This window comes from Rhea pennata, chromosome 4 (assembly GCF_028389875.1).
Source record: "Rhea pennata isolate bPtePen1 chromosome 4, bPtePen1.pri, whole genome shotgun sequence".
NCBI classification, from domain to species: Eukaryota; Metazoa; Chordata; class Aves; order Rheiformes; family Rheidae; genus Rhea; species Rhea pennata.
The window spans coordinates 13,524,840-13,542,621 of NC_084666.1; the positions used below are offsets into that span (position 1 = coordinate 13,524,840).

At 36.7% G+C, this 17,782-nt stretch overlaps 1 protein-coding gene across 2 annotated transcripts in view; it reads left to right on the forward strand.

The window, feature by feature from the left end:
• Positions 1-17,782, forward strand: part of JAKMIP1 (janus kinase and microtubule interacting protein 1) — a 104,649-nt gene that overhangs the window by 65,326 nt on the left and 21,541 nt on the right. Inside the window, exons 12-18 of one of the 2 annotated variants that reach the window (XM_062575324.1) lie at positions 373-435; positions 1,922-2,020; positions 4,928-5,029; positions 7,963-8,016; positions 9,039-9,104; positions 13,302-13,370; positions 16,727-16,804. In XM_062575324.1, coding sequence (XP_062431308.1) covers positions 373-435; positions 1,922-2,020; positions 4,928-5,029; positions 7,963-8,016; positions 9,039-9,104; positions 13,302-13,370; positions 16,727-16,804 — 531 coding nt within the window. Of the gene's footprint in view, positions 1-372; positions 436-1,921; positions 2,237-4,927; positions 5,030-7,962; positions 8,017-9,038; positions 9,105-13,301; positions 13,371-16,726; positions 16,805-17,782 lie in introns of those variants that run through there. The other variant, XM_062575325.1, reaches the window with a different exon arrangement.

Below are 17,782 nucleotides of genomic sequence, written 5' to 3' on the forward strand. Positions count from 1 at the left end.
AGAAGGAATAGTTTTGAACAGTCATTAAGCTAAGTTGAATAAATATTATGAAAATGAAATAAAATGTCATAGAAATATTAATATAGTTATGTTCATCCACAATTGCTATACATACATATTTTAAAATACATGCTTAGCTGTAAAGAATTAGGAAATGGGAGACACTGCTCCAGGGGAAGAAAGAACTTCTATTTTCTCCTTAGTTTTGAATGCTGTATATCCTTGAAATAGTTATGTTGGCTTTGATATGTTGCCCTTTTTATACTTGAAGGTGCAACGATGTCTGAAATCTTCTAATTATTATGGTTATTGTTTTTTCATGTTTGACAAAATATATAGAACTGTAATCTTTTAAATCCTCTTCTTTGATAGGATTCAAAATGGGTAGAAGAAAAGCAACTGCTTATCAGAACAAATCAGGAGTTGCTAGAGAAGGTATGTATTCAGAGCCTGGATATTCACCATTGTGGCCCTTTATCATAAAAGGAATGGCAAGAAGAGATGAATATACTAAATAATGGAACATCAATATGGAAATCACTTTATTTCTCTCCAGAAACAGAAATTCTGATAGTGTCTGATTAAAGTACCAATATGTCCTTGTACTTTTTGGGAGCGGGAACTACCCTTTACTGTGGAATTGCATAATGTATAGCCCACTGTTGGACCCAAGTTGGCTAATGTTTCTGCCAAAAGACAGTCTAAAATACTTACTGTGCTGTAGAATCCTTGTATTTTATCAATTACGCAAAGACAAATATTATCAGGACCACTTCAGCTAATAAGATTGTGTATGCAGCTTTACCCTTCCATTTTTACAAAATTGTTACATCACATTAAGTAATACTGATTGATTTTAAGACCGTTACATTATTTACTGGCTGAGATGCTTGGTGATTTCACAGAGCTGGGCATCATCATTATTTTTCACTGATGCTGGTGGGAGAGTTACCAAGTTAGCGATTTACTAATTAACACTTGTTAATTAGTAAATCAATATTAATACAATAGAAATAAAATAACCAAAGAAAAATTCATGACTAAAAATATCTACAGCTGGACTTACTTTATTAGACATTTACAAGGGTTTTATAAGCACTATAGTACAGCATACTAGGTGCTACACATCTGTTTATTATCATAAATAAGGATCCCCCAGTTAACCTAGCCAATAGAAGAAGGTTGGCATAAGGAAGAGCTGATTCTGAACTTCTGTTTTGTTGCTGTTAAGGTCTCAAAATGCAAATCTGGAAAATTAAAAAGTAGGCCTTAAAGACTCTTCTTTATTGTTTCATTTACTGCATGGAGCAAATGCATGGTTCTCTACAAAGTGTGCAACTGGCATCGTTTTGCAAGAGTACATTAGACCCTAGGGAAGAAACATGACTTTCTCTTTGTTGTCCTTTTTGTACTGAGCAAAATAATTACAAATTGCATTCATGGCTTTCAGTTTGTTGTTTGGTCTTCAACGAGCTAGTTAGTCTTTTTATCTGAAGGAAGGTAATGCTTTCCCAACAGTCTTGAAGCAGTGCTGTACAGATTTGTCAGCACAGTGACACTTCCAAAAAGTGTGGAACATTAAGTGATAGCAACTATGTTAAAAAAAAAAAAAAAAAGGAAAAAGAAAAGTTATATTGCAAGTTATATTGCTTAATTTGTTTAGATGCATTCATATCACTCTTCCTACTGGCTTCCAGATGATTATTCTAAGAAGTCTTTGCCTGTTTAGCAGTTTTTGCCAGCTTCTGAAACAAAAAAGTTATTTTCTGATGGGATGTACCTTTCTTATTCCCAATACAGGGTCAAATGTCTGATAAGAAACTGAAATAAATAACAATTTTGCTTAAAGTCCTGCCCATTAACTCAATATAATATCTTTTCCTTTGTTTTCTGGGTGTATGACATTGCATTTGTTCCATAGATTTACAAAATGGAACAAGAGGAGCATCAGCTGAAGAACGAGATGCAGGATGCAAAAGACCAGAATGAACTATTAGAATTCAGAGTGCTAGAGCTTGAAGTAAGAGATTCTCTCTGCAAACTCTCAAATGGAGCTGAAATTATGTTTGAACCCAAGCTGAAATTCCTGTGAAGTTTACTGATACTTCATGCATGTTTAAGGGAAATCACTTAGATATCTATTTTTTAAATGCTATATCTTGGGATAATGAAATTGATACCACTGCCTTAATATGTTTTGGAGAGAGTGCTCACTAATGTTTATGAAGATGTAATATAGCTAATATATATTGCAAATAGTTTGTTTTTCATCTAATAAAATATTTTCTTTTGCAATATTTTGCCTTTTTTTTATTTGTTTCATTTCCATAACTACTCCTTCCCTGCATGTAAAATCACTTGGTATGTATACTATATCCTTGGTTGGCATTGTTTCAATTAACACTCCTTCTCACATCTTGCATGCAATGAAATCTAGAGATCTGACACATCCATCACATCAATGTATAATTGCTTTTAATTACACTGATTTAAGATTGACAGCATTAATATAAATTAAAATTATCTGGGAAAGACACATCTTAATAGCAGTTTTGACAGAATTTCTCTTACCTGAAATCCATTTTCTGATGGTATAAAATGGTCATGGATTGGATAACTGGTATCAGTCAATGACAAAAGGAAAAAACTCTGAGAACTTCAAAGTTAGACAGGTGAGGTGCAAGTATGTCTTGGGCAAGTGGAAGTAATGTGTTGCCCATAGAAACCTCTAACAAATTCCATCTATACTTCGAGTAAATAAACTAACAGTAAAATTATTTCTTTGTGAATAAGAATTCAAAATGTAGCTGGTGAGTACAGTAGAAGGTAAAAGTCCTCATCCTAGATGGGGCCTGTGCGGAGTCCAGCGACCCTAAACTGCCTGCGTGTGATGCGGTGTTGCACTGCGGCATTGCCCGATATCACGTTGGTCAGTCTGAAAGATCATCAGCATTCCTGACGTGGCTTAGAACAAACCCTCCACAAAATCCTCCATAATTTTCATCATCCAGCACGTTTCATCAAAAATCTTGGCTTATGTTACTTCCATGGAAAGATGAAGATGTCATGTCATCCAGTTATGTGGACATGCTGCTTTTTGTCTTTGACGTTTCCTTGTTTTTTTATTATTTATTTTATCAACTGTATGTTTTTATGTCATAGCATGTTATATTCAAAATTATGACTTTGGGTTGTTAAAATTTCAGTAGATATCTGGAAATTAAGAAAGAATTCTAATATATATTATTTATATTTTATTAAGCGAATGTAAAGTAAAATACTGAATAATTGAGCATTCAAATTGACAGTTACCCTGGCATCTGCTTCCTAAAACATATTTTTTCTTGTAAAACAACTCAGTAAATTTTCTTAAACCATCAAACAAAAAAGCAGTTCATCCATCATGAAAGTATTTTTCACATACAAGAATCACATGAAAATGAAAAGTAGCTCGGTATGATGTGTTTAGCTCTGTTCTGTATCTATTTTTTAAGGACCTGTTTTACAGATCAAAAATTAAACTATTTTAATGTGATTGTACTAAAAATTTTTTTCTTCTTGTGGGTAGGCAAACACATAGACATAAACATGATGGACAATGTGGATGCTGTGGGAAAACTGCAAGCTTTTAATAAATAGGGAAGTGTTCTTATTCAGAACAGTTAAAAATTATTTCAGATGATGATTAGGCTAGAGTATAAAACAGAATCATTTGTGTATCTATTAATATAGGCAAATGTAGGTGAGTGGAATGCAATGCGATACAATTATTGTTTTTAATCTAAAATGGCAACTGAGTTTGGATAAGAATTAGGCTTCTTGTAATGTTTTAACTACATCAGTTAAGTCTATTTTAAAATTAGACTGTTCATGGGAAAATAATTTAAAAGAGAGACTAAGAAGGGTAAAAACAAAGAGCGGAGATTTTTGTAGTTTCAAATTAGGCTTAGGCTAGTTAATGAACGAGAGTTGCCACGCTGTGTGACCTGCTTGAGTGAACGGACGTGACGCCCCTGCTGTATCAGTTCAAGCACCTTGTTTTCTGCTTTAGGAAATGGGGCGCCTGATGGATCGACGTAGGGACTAAACTATTTGCTGTAGCTCTCTTCTGCTGTGCTGCTGGAAACTGAAGCGCTTTTTTGCCAGTGCCTCCTCTTGCTATCTGGAGAGGAAAGCTGATTTTTCTCACTTGTGTTCCCATGACCACAGCCTATTTAGAGTAAACCCCAATGCCTCAGTTTCCAGAGCCTCCTATCCAGTCATTTTGATGAGCGTGTTAAAATTTAATGTAAACAGGATCTCTTACTTGCTATTTTACTGTATTCCTGCCTTCTGAAGAAGTAATAGGTTGGTATTCTGAAGAAACACTTGAAAATCAGTAGTTAGGCCGGATAGATTTTAGAAATACAATAGTTTTAGATAAATAGGCAATTATAATTTTTACTTCTGGCTCAAAGCGCATTATAAATCTGGAATAATGCCGTCTTTCAAACATATTCCCAAATCCTGGGCTGTGCAGTATATAGGACTGGAGATTTTGCATGTTGTAATATAAAGGAAAAGTGCAGAATGAACAGGGAATAAATACACAGCTTTAATTTTAATAAGCTAGTAGTAACTAGATAATAATAAGAAAGCAACAGTTAAATAAGGTTCTATCTCACAATAAAATATTGCAAAGAATTGTTTAGCGCTTCCGCCAACTGTTTGGCCAAGGATCCTGGCATCTGGGAGTCTCGGTTAAGCCTGCAGAAGCTGTGTGTGCATGGGGTTAGTTGTGGAGGCTAGAGCCATTTTTGTGCTTAACTAAACCCTAAGTCCTTAAAGCATGTGTTTTTTTGATCTAAAAGTATAAGTTCTGTAAAGGTGGGAAATAGATGTTTACATATAATCACATGTATTGTTTTTAAACAAAATCTTTTCTCAGGAGAGAGAACGAAGGTCGCCGGCGTTTAATCTTCATATAACCACCTTTCCTGAAAACAACGGAAGCGCGCTTCAACTGTTCTGCCAACAGGAAGGAATAAAGGTATATGTGGAGCCTTAGTAACAGTTAGGTGGTTAGGAGCTTTTCCAGAATGACCCAATAGCCAGGTGAACTCTGCCATTTTTACCATTTTGCTGCAGGTGATAAAAAAAAAAAAAAGCTGAAAAATGAACAGACTGAGAGAAGACAGGAGGAGGGAAGGGTTTCATAAGAACACAGTCAGGCAGTGTATCAGGGGTTCATCCAGTGCCAGTCAAGGCTGGTCATTTAAGATAATTAGCATTTATTCCAGGGTACTTGGGAGAAAAACATTGCAGAGAGGAAAGAGGTTATTGAGGTGATTCACTGCCATGCTTGCTGCAGTATTAAATGTTTTCACCTAAGGTCAAAAATATGACAGCCCCTATTACCAGCTTGTTCCTTATTTTATATCCATTAGCAAAGCACCCATGCATTTTGTTTGTGGATGTAGTGTGCTTAAGTTCTTTGCCTATGCTGGAGCCTTGAAGCATGAGAGGCCTGATGCAAACCCCATTCAGGTGGTCGAGACCTTGCTCATCATTTTACATCAAGCAGAAGATAAGACGTCAGTGTCTCTCTAGTTTTGCTATTATGAGGAGAAAGAGGATTGCCCTTTTCGGTTCTGTACTGCCAGCCCGTTCCAGGGAGCGCAGATGGATTCGCATGCTGCTTCGCTTACAGCTGAATTCAGACTTGTTTTGTTAGTAATGTTGCATACCAGGTCAGGGTAACTTTTCTGCGAGTGTTATGCTCTATAACATTCACTAGGTTTTTTTTTGTTTTTTTTTTGTTTTTTGTTTTTTGTTTTTTTTTTTTTTAAGAAAAAGAGTAAAAAAACCCTGATTCCTACCTGCAGATTTGATTGGGAAGTCATTTCTCAAAGCAACACCAAGGGCCATCAATTAATGTCTTACCTTTCAAATGGAGTCTCCATGGGCTGCCAGATTTGCTTTCTAACTTACTTGTTATTTTAATTTGCATGTTGGCTGCAGCAGATAGAGCTTCCCAGGATCTGGAACTGCTTTCCTCCCTCTTCCTCCCTCCCCCAAGTTCTTCTTTCCTCCACATGAAAGTTTTTTTTACACAGATATTTTGAACCTGCCTTTTAGTTTACTTACCTGGGAGCAGGGACAGTACACCTCATCTCAGTATTCTGAGATTTAATTGTGGCTAAGACTGGCTTTTTGTATGTTTTGAGAGCCTTTGAAAATGGTTAGCCATTGGTAGCAAATGAAATATAATGATGCAAAAATCTTATTTGATTTTTAAGTGTTCTTTTATGATTCAAGAGGTAAATATATTAATTAGAATTAGTACTTCTGGCTTAATAGACTAAATATCTAGTGTTTCTTACTGAATTCCATATTTCAGTAGTGTAACTGATTCAGTTAAAAGACTTTCCTTTCACTGTTGCCACTGCTGATCAAAACCAGTATTTTTGAGTTTAATACCAACCCAAACATAGGAGTATTTCAGGCTCAGCATAGTTCTGAAATTACTGATATGCACTCTTTATTAGATAATATAGCATTTGGAGACACTGTTGAAGTCTTTGGGGAGAGGAGGAAGAGAGCAAAACAGACCCACAACAAAACAGACCGACTTGAACACAATGCATTATTCCTGCTTTGGAGCCAGGATAGACTAACTTGTGCAGAATAATTGTTAATTCTCACCTTCATTTGTGTTTTATCTTTAGGAAATCTTATATATATATTTGATACAGAATTATGAGCAAAATGTATTTTGATGTTGTTATGTAATTTGTAAAGATAGATAACTTGGCTTTTAAAAAAATGAGAGAAAGGTCATGCTCACTACTCATATAATGCTGTTGCACAATTAGATGCAAACCTGCATGTTATATACTGTGAGTAATGAAACTAGTGACCCAAGACAACCTTGCAAAATGTTGGCCTCTTCTAAGGAATGCAGAAAGTATCAGCATTTAACAAAGCTGTTTTTCTGATGTGGCTTTTTTAGCTTTCTGCTGTCTTGGACTTTAAAGCTATGCCTGTACTAATAAACTAAATGTTCTTGCACTGCTTACTGGCACTGAAGTAACCTCGCAAGGACTAGTCTTTGCTCATGGTGTTAAGACTTTCTACCTTCCACAACAGGATATCTGCACACAAGCTGTCAGTGGGCGTGATCCCTAGTCCATATTAACCTGTGGGCCATACTTGGGAATAGTTTGGGAATCTTCTTCTAGCCCCGGCTAGATAGTTGCACGAACAAGAGTTCTGGGGCCTAAGAATGTGCCCTGACACTGTCCAATTTAAAATATAGGCATAGTCTGTGGATTTACTCCTCTTCTCTTTTTTGTATGAGTGGAGTGTTTCTCTTGATACCAGTGAGGATATAACTGGACCTTAAAAAGGATGGATTATTTGTTGTTTTTTGTGGGTCTAGGCACAAAAGGCACATTTCTTTGGCAGAAATGTGGCTTTCTACTCACAAGGGCTGTGAACTGATAGAGTTTGGAGGAGCACTGTGAACATTCCCTCCTACCACTGGAAAGTTGATCTGGAGCTCTACTGTTGTGTTTAAAAAAGGAGAAAAAAATAAAAGGAACCTTCTTAGCAAATATTTCGTGCTTCAGCTCATTATGTCTATCCCATCATACTCTATAGCATTGTACTCTGCTCCAAACACCGAAAAACCTGTCCTTTTTGATCTTACATTTGTGTACAGGAGCAGGTTGGTAAATGTGAACACTACTGTCCTCATACACAGATATTCAGGTTGCCTGCTGTAACCAAGAGTGTCATTCAATTTTGGCTCAGAAAGTACTGATAGCGCTTTTGCAATTACAATGCAAAACTAATGTTTAATGATTTACATTTCAAGTCTTTTTGCAAGTAGAATGAATAAAGGGCACATAAAATGTAGCATATAAAACTGTTTCTCACCTCTTTTATTAAAAAAAAATGAGTGTTAAACATCTTTTCCAGGATGTGAATATATCTGAACTTATGAAGAAGCTAGATATTCTTGGAGATAATGGGGTAACAATTTTTAATTTCAAATATCACTCTAACATTGTGGTTATTTTAAAGCAGATCTTGTTTCTATAGCATATAATGCACAAAGTGATTTTTGTATATCTCTATTTGCATGAGCTGTATCAGTGGTTAGGTACTACTTCTACAAACATAAAAGAAAAGTTTTAAGCTAAATTGATGTTAGTGAAAAGTGTATTTTTTTGAGATAGGATTTAGTCTTGGCTCAATAACATAGAAAAAAGATACTGCAGTAGGCAAAGGGATAAGATATAAAACAGGTTAGGGGAGAAAATAAGGAAGCCAAAGCCAGTCCAAATTTTTCCTATATTGTTTTTGTTAGATGGTGACAACAGTACACAGTATGGTGAAGGATGCCCCTGCCAGGAGTGGATTTACCTGGAGAGAGGGCAAAGATAATTAGTTCCCTTTCTTTCCTTCTCTGTTAGGGTCACCAGATGTAGCATAAACTCTTGGTCATGTGGTTGGGGCACAAACAGCAATGGAGCTGGATCCAATTTATAGGTAGCTTTAACAGTTTGAGACCTGTATACTAATTTTAAACTCTAGATTTATTTTTCATACTTCAAGATATGTGGAGATTTTCACTGTACTTGATATTTCTTTGCATTATTTTGATTAATAGGAAGTCCAGTGCTGGAATGCTTTCTGGGCATCTCTAGGAAACTGGCTTGCTGCAGATCTATAGTCCAGTGAAATGGCATTTTTTCCAGCCAGAAAAAAACATTCAAAATCCCTCACAGAGTCCACTTAATTTTCACTGATTTATGATCTGTTGCAAAAGCATTGGGGGAATGGTATACTGAGCTAGAGTAGAGACTAAATATGCTTATTTTAACTTTTATTATTTTCAGTCATGGGATCCTTTCTGGTCTTGTTTATAAAATGCAAAATGCTATAGCTGTTTTATTTGATGCTTTTAAAGTACAGTTAAAATTTATCATTTGTGTTTGAAGAATGGATTTCCAATACAATGTAAAATGCAACTGCACCTTTTTGTATTTTAGAATTTGAGAAACGAAGAACAGGTTGCAATAATTCAAGCTGGGACTGTACTTTCCCTCTGTGAAAAGGTAGAATGCAGTAAAGATTCTTGTCTGCCTAAAGACTGACCATGTCTTCTAAGATATCTCATAACTTTGCTAGGGAAGCATGGCTTTTCTGTTAAGTTCATCTGGATTGGAGCATGCATTTATCCTTACTTACATGGCTTTGTTGGGGCTATGAGGTTTTGAGGTACAATCAATCATTTAAAATAGATCCCTGTTTAAAAATAATAGCTTCTTTTGGAGATATTCCCATAGAAAAAGGTAGTAAGAAGTTACTGAATCAAAGAGACTTTGTTCTAGGAAGTGCCCGTGCCCTCAGCCCTCTGAGGTCCTTTGGAAGTCACACTGCCATGTATAACTGAAAAAAATTGCCAATTGCACTGCGGTCCTTTCCTCTAGAAGTTAGCGGGCAGGGATAACTAAGCAGTATTTTCCACTGGGCACGCTATGCGAGAAGTCACGCAGTTCCTCATGGCTGGTTCTCCACGTCCCTGGTTACAGAGGGGGCGCAATCAGTGCGTGAAGCACGATGCCGTGTAGAGTCAATGAGCAGACTTGTCAGTCTTCCCTCTGAAGAGGTTTCCTCCCCCCCTTACATAGGTTGCTACTTAAATCTTTTCTAGATGCGTTTCTAAACTTCAAAACCAGAGCTCTAAAATTAAAATGTTAGTGCTTTGGTTAGCAAGTAATGATTGAGGTAATTGTTGTTTTAACTGGTATAATTTAGATAATCTGTTTATTTAAATATGTTGGGTAACTAATCCATATTAGGTAGTTTAATGATCTTTGATTTAACTGAGTAATTGCCAGAAGCAAAAACTGTAGAAGAGCACTATATTTATCATTGCCCTATAGCAAGAAAAGAGGAGGTGATGATCATAGTCATTTAAATCAATGAGAAAAGTGGGATGTGGGAGGAGGAACCACCCCAGCACACAAGGCTAAAATAGAGAGCAAAACTGGACAAAATTTAGGGCTGGTTAACTGAGTTGTTACTGCTCAAGTAAATTGGTACTTGTGTGAAAAGTGCCACTGGAATTAGTGAGTTTGTTTAGTTTGAGTCAAAGTGGTGCAATATAGAACATACACTAAATAATAGTATCTTTGTTATTTCCCTTAGCAATTGGAAGCTTTGTCAGCAGAAATAATTCCTTATAGCAATAGAGAAAATTATGGAGATGCTTATGTATTTATGCAAAAGCTCCTTTATAACTTAATTTCACATTAAATGTTTTGGGGATTTTTTGACAGCATTTCTGCCTGTGCCTAGTTTGCATTAAAGGACTTTTATGATGATCTTATCATGTAATCTAGTTATTCAAGAAATTGAACACTCCATCAGAAAGTTGGAGTTTTTAGTTTTATCTTATATAGGTAAATAGACTATATTTAAAAAATGAAATGAAAATAGTCTATGTATCTATGGACTCTATCCATTTCATGTAATTTTAGTGAAGTGCCTCACAGTCTGATATCAAATTGAATCAAGAAGGTAACCTAGGGCTACAAAGATGATCGGAGGGCTGGAGCACCTGCCCTATGAGGAACGGCTGCGAGAGCTGGGCCTCTTCAGCCTGGGGAAGAGAAGACTGAGGGGGGATCTTGTCAATGTGTATAAGTACCTGAAGGGAGAGTGTCAAGGGGACGGGGACAAACTCTTTTCAGTTGTCCCATGCGACAGGACAAGAGGCAATGGGCAGAAATTGAAGCACAGGAAGTTCCGCCTGACCGTGAGGGGGAATTTCTTCCCTGTGAGAGTGACGGAGCACTGGAGCAGGTTGCCCAGAGAGGTGGTGGAGTCTCCTTCTCTGGAGATCTTCAAGGCCAGCCTGGATGCAACCCTGTCTACCGTGCTCTAGGTGACCCTGCTGAGCAGGGAGGTTGGACTAGATGATCTCCAGAGGTCCCTTCCAACCTTACTGGTTCTATGATTCTAGGTAGAAGGAAACCTTTTCCCTTTTTACTGATGGACATTTCAGGTACAGGCTAATCAAGTGACATGCAATGCACATATGATATTTCTATTTAAAATAGTAGGTATAGCTAAGTAAGTCTACAGAAAGGTTCGTGCTGTTTCATACACAGATGTCGTTTTTATACTTAATCTCAATTTCTAGTTTTGCTTCAGGTTTTCTGAGTGACTGTGAGTAACTCAGATTGTTTCTCAGTTCCTTAGCTGCATTATTTTTAAGGTGAGCACAGTAGCAAATTTCAGCCTGGTCAAAACCTGTTGCAATGGAACCTTAGTTATATTCTGTAGCACTACTGTAGAGAGGTTGGAGATTCTTTCACAGAAGGTAATAGCCACGTCCAAAGTTTACTAAAATAAGGAATAACAGAAATAGTCCTATGCTGTGTACCAACACAAACACAGTGCCATACATTTTCATAATATCATGTGTTTTATAGCACTCACTGAGGAATTAAAATGAAAAAGAAAAACTAAATAAACCTGATGAGTAAGACAAGATTATTGCTTTAACATAATTTCTATAGGATGCCTAGACTGAATTTAGATTAAAGGAAATCTAGAGCAACTTTATTGCTTTCTGTAGTGTGTTATAACCAGTGAAGATGGCCCTCTAACTAAGGGCCAGCCAGCTTCCCATGTGTGTTCCTATAGTTCCTTAATGAAAAGAAATCGTCACATATCATCATCTCACAATGAGATCCTTTGGTAAAGGAGTGGTACCAGAGACATGGATGCTGTGCTTGTTATATTCATGTGTGCTATTTAATCACACTCAGTATTTCTTTAGATTTATTAGAATTTTTGCAAAAATAACTCTCTGTTTGCAAATGCTGAGGGTAACTGTGAGAATTTACCGTTTCTATTGGTTTCAAGGATTCAGCGTGCTCACTGTCTTGCAGAATCCCTTATCAGCAGTGAGGCCTTTGTGAGGAATAGCTTCAGTCTATCACCTTCAAAATGATGAAAACAAAGATTATAATGAGAGCAGAATCTCTGGGGAATAAGATGTTCCTGTTCATTCTTTAAGCTGAATATTCAAAGCTAAACCTTCTCAGCAGATAAAACAAACTTCCATTTTTATCCATCAGTCTCTTAAATAGAGGAAAGTCCAACAGCAAGAATTCACATACGGCTTATTTTGTAACCTTATGTTTGGCAATTTCCTTTCTAAATCTGTGGAAAAAAATGGGTATATGTTGTTGATTCCTTTGGGTCTGACTGTTAATGAACTTTTCATCAAAACCCTGAATTTAAAAAGTTGTTGTGTAATACTTCCCCAAAGCATTAAAGTGAAACTAATAGGAGAAATCTAGTATTAGTAAGTTTTGCTTACTAATACTAAAGCTTTGGAGAGAGGGATAATTATCTGTTAAGCAGTGGCAAAGATCCAGTTGTCCAGATCCAGCTGAGCTGACCCTACTAAAAGAAGCATTATTCTAAACTATACTCTATGTAAACTAATCATATGCCCTTACAGTAGGCAAACAAAGAAGGAGAAATAAAAGGACTCAGACATGAGCTTTCCCATCCGTTCTGATAAATGCAGAATACTAATATACTCCTCATCACAGTTAGTAATTAATTAAGCAAGAACATGCTTCAATCCATGCTATTAGCTTTTATTTTTAATTTTATATTTGGAATGCAGTGACCATTCTTCTTCATTCTGATTGTTCTGGTTATCACCAGAACAGTGAGGGATTCCTAGTAGCAACTGCATGAACTTCCTATCTACCCATTTCATTATTCTGTAAACATTGCTGATGTTTTAGAAGTTAGTCCCTTCCCAGGAAAGGCATAGTAAATTGTTCAGAATAAAGGAATTTTCCCACTTTGTCTTTTGATTACATTGCCTTCTGGAAAAATGGAGGACCTGTGCCCTGAAATTATATGACAGTTTTCCAATTCAGAACAAAAAACATTAGGGTATCTCAAACTGGAAACAATTAGGTTGATTTTACATTCCTGATCCAAGTCTGCTTTGTACCTTGATTTTTATGGGGGAAAAACCCTTAATTTGTTGTAGAAAAATAGCCTTCACTTGTTGGTTTTTAGTACTTCGTAGTGTCCTCCATTCTGCCTGTGTTTTCACTGCCTGTTTATTCACTTATAATTTCAAGGTAAATAGATAATAAAGGGGAAGCATATATCTGGGAATATTGGTGACAAACTTGCCAAATGTTCAGTGCGGATTTTTCAATAGCTCTGTTTCTTTATTTTTCCCATTTCCTACTGCTGTGTTCCTGTAGTGGTTAAAACAGATAGAGGGGACAGAAGCTGCATTGACACAGAAGATGTTAGACCTGGAGAATGAAAAGGTAAGGAATGATAATTAAAACTTCAACATAGGTTCATTTGTTGCCTTTTTTTGCTTAATAGAGATTACTTTATGGTAAAATTGGCATGAGGTTTCTGGAGGTTTACTGCTCATGTTCTTGAAATTTGGAGTGGGAGGGAACTGTCAAAGCCATATCCAGTGGATGAACATACAAAATAGCGCATGAAGGCACAGCTTTTCAGAGCATATTAGCCAAACACCGAGAAATTGTTTTTGTGCTTTCTCTGTATATTAATTTGTCTGGCAACAGCATCATCTTTTTAATCTTGGAATCATGTTAATAGAATTGAACAAAGATACTCCTCTGCTTTCTGGTGTTCACTTCCTGGACAAGTTGTAGAAACCTTTTCTTATTCCAGATGATATTTCTTGCCCCAAGGTCTTCCTACTTAAAGCCTAAATTCGGAACATTTTCTCAAAAGCAGTTCTGTCTTGCATAACAAACTCAGTGCTGTACTGACCTGATTTTTCCATATCTTGAACAAAGAGTTTTGGAATGAGTATTCAAGTTTTATTGGTTTACCATGCATGCTGGGCTTCTCATCTGCAAAGGGCTTTACAAAGAAACACCAATTAATCCTTGCCACACCTTTTCCAGGTAGATAAGTAAGCAGCATTACACCCATCTTAGAGAATGGGAAACTGAAACAGAGAGGTTAAGTGATTTGCCCAGGGCCACTGAAGAAGTGTGTATTTGGGTCCCAACCACACAAGTGTATTTGGTGCTTAGAACATGTTCTCTGTTGCATATAGCCTATCATACTGCTGGTACTTGAACATATGTATGATCCTGTCCACATTTAGCATTTCTTTATTTTTAACTCTTGTTATGGAAAGTGTAAAAGTAATGGGGAATCCACAAATGCTAGATTCTTTATAAAAGAAATCAGAAAACAACAGTTGCTTTCTAACTTAGTTTATTATCTTCCAGCTTGCTATCTGTGATGTTTTCAATTCTTATTCCGAATAGCCCTGTATTTACTTGTTTTGTCTAGCAATTGGACTGCCAATTATCGTGTCTCCCTAAAATCAATTATGAAATGAATCTAGAAGTAGTACTCTACCATGACACTTTCAGAAGGGCTGAGCACTATTTTGGTTGTCCTTGGAACCCATGTGAAGTGTTTGAGGTCCTACTCTTCTATTTCCTTCCCTCTTGTTTTTTGTGGCCACCTTTTGCAATAGTTTTTCGAGAAGTAATGTGATCAGGACAGCTACACTGCTATTCTAGGATCCCTTGGTAGCTCTTCCTCTAACTGCTCTGTAGTCCTGGGCAGGTCACAGCTTCTCAGGTGCGAGCCACACGTCAGCATGTTAAGGCCAGACCTGTACCTGACTGCGTGTTATATGGCGCACAGCGGAACTGCATCTTGCACACCAGCCACATAACTGTTACTGTAATCCAAAAAACTGTTACTGTAATCCATCAGAGTGGGATTCAGTTGATTAAACACAGTGTCTAATGCCATATTACATTCTTCATAGTTCTGGAGACTTCTACAAGGGACTGGGAAATACGACCTGTAGGACCTGCTGGAACAGCTACTGGAGTAGCCTAAAATGACTAGAATAGCACTAGATACTTGCATTCTTGAATCCCAGCCCCAAGATCAAAGCTTAATGTGAATTTTGGTTCTACTTTTAATACTGATTCATAGGTAACTAAAGAACTTCATAAACAAAACAGTTTACAAAAGGAAACATTGAAAAATAACAATTATAGTCCTTATACATAAAACCAGTATCAACTTATTTAGTCCTCTAATAATGATCTTGAATGCATCTGCTGTCACTAATTATGACTTGTTTTTAATGAGTGGAACATCATCATTTGTAGGCATAAATGTATTTGCAATCATTTTATGATCACAGCCCCTCTCCAGCATAAAATTGCAGAGCTGAGCAGATTATTTTTAAACTGGACGTTTGCAGTGAGAATTCATAATCATAATCAGTTTATGAATAGGCAAATTCTATGCCAGTGCTACATGTACAACTAACTGAAAAACTATCAGAGTTGCATGTATATATTTGAAGGTAAAATTTGGCCAAATAAATGACTTGAGGCCAACCCTGAATATCTCTTCTGTATTGTTGCTAGAGCTGACAAAGTTTGCGTGCAGCACCATTCCTTGTTATATTTGGGAATGGATGTGGTACTAAAATAAGTCATTAAAACTGACCAGACCAGCAACACTTGCTTTTTTTTTTTTTTTTTACAGTTAATAAAATCTACAAAAGGTCATCTTAGGGCTTCTGATTTGGGGGTTTGCTCTACACGTTTAGGAAAAGTTTATTGGACAGAAAGAAATATGAGAAGTATTAAATTCAATCACCAGACCTGTCTGCTTTCTGAACCATTACCTTTTTTTGAGCATGACAACTGTCTTGAAATAAAAGCTAACAAAATCAAGTAACTATTTTATGTTCTACTTGTGATCACTGAAGCACTCTGAAGGCACATTTTGCAAGCGCATTGTCACCAGTCAATTCTGACTTGACTAATCAGACAATTTTCATATATTCAGTTTTCCTTCAACATCCTGCTTTTGGATACTTAGTTCCATTGAAATTCCAGCCAGTATTATAACTGTCTACTGTAAACTGTTACTTCTTTAAAAGTTAATCTGATTTTTTAAAATTCCATATAAATATGTATCCCATATATTCCATATAAATTCTGGGCATGTTGAAAGCTTCTTCAGCTCTGTAGCTAAAGTCACTTAACCTCTCTGGGCATCACTTTACCCATTTCAAATTGGCTTCCTGCCTTTACAAGTTGAAAACTGAATTTTTACTTTGCTTTGCAAATGCATCAGGGAAGATCACTGTCAGGGAGAGGATCTAGAGTCCAACTGAAATCACCCCAAGGTATGATGCTGCTCAGAAGAATAGACTGGCAAACACAGATCAAAGCTTTTAGCCTGGCTTCCTTTAAGGGCACATATTGAGTATTTTCCCCCAAAGCAGTAGGGTGCCCTCAGTGTTGTGACCCTTTGCCCACCCTTGGCCTGCCCGGTGCAGGAGTGGCTACCGGATCGCGTGCATGCACATTCACCTTCCAGCCTTTGTGTCCGCCTCTCTCAGGTCAAGGCAGGTTTGGACACTGCTTTAGAGGTCTATACTTTCTAGGTACAACTGAGTAATATGATACATGTATTTTAAGTGCTAATACTGTAAATTTAATACTCCAAACAGCCTTATGATGCATATGATCATTGGCTATGGATTTTCTTTTGCTTTCAAGTGGAAAGCTCACATAAAAATGATGGCATTTATGATTCTTCATAAATTAGGATAAAGAACAAACCGTCCCTTGTTTTTATTATTGCTCAGGACCTGTTCAGTAAACAGAAGGGTTATTTAGAGGAAGAACTCGACTACAGGAAGCAAGCTCTGGACCAGGCTTACATGGTAGGCAAAGAACAGTCATTAAATTTTCATGCTTGAAAAGATTTGATAAAATACATTTTTTTTCTTTTAATTATAAATAGGGTTCTTTTTTAATTCACCAGACGAGGAAATCAAATACTGCATAAATGGAAACCTGGTAACTTAGGAAATGCTTTACAGTAGTTGGGAGTGTCGTGTTTTTGAGCTGCAGTTTTGATTCTAAATTATGTGAACATCTTGTTAGTACATCTATAATGGGAAGAGCTGGTCTATATGTGCACAAAACTGTCACTGGTAAAATAAAGCAACAATGGCTTCAGAGCTCTCCCTATGTTGTTCATCCCTAAGTATTTGTAAATATTTACTGCTGTTAACTTATCCCAGGTTAGGAATGCCTGTTCTTCTTATGCTATTCCTTCGTGTGCCGTCCTATCCAACCTTACCTTTTTGAGTTTTCAAAAGGAAAGCTGCAAGCTTGCCTCCTCTCATGCTAAGCAATAAAGAAAGGAAGCCTTAGAAACGATCTAGGAATTAGTAAAACAGCATATTATATTTTGTTAATAATAAGACTTCAGGAAATGAAAATATGAAGCATTGTTTATGAACAATTGAATGTTATATGAATATTTCTTATGGGGAAAATGTTCCCAGAGAAGAAGCATGGTCTAGTGCTCAGAGCAGATAACTGAGATAAAGCAAGCAGACTCTATTCCTAGGGCTGTGACCTTGGGCAAGCCATTTAACCTCTCTGTGCTACTGTTTATGCATCGCTAATACGGACAGAATTACCTACCTCACAAAGGTGTTATGAGGGCTAAGGGGATGTTGTCAGAGGCTCTTGATCCAAATTTCATCAGTCTTGATGGTGGTTTTTAATAGAGCCATACTATCCACTGTAGTAAGAGAAATACTATCAGGTTTTCTTTCTTCCTCTCTTTATTTTTGTGTGTGTATGAGTATAAAGTTCTACTGTGCTCTCTGCTTTGCAAAATATTGCAG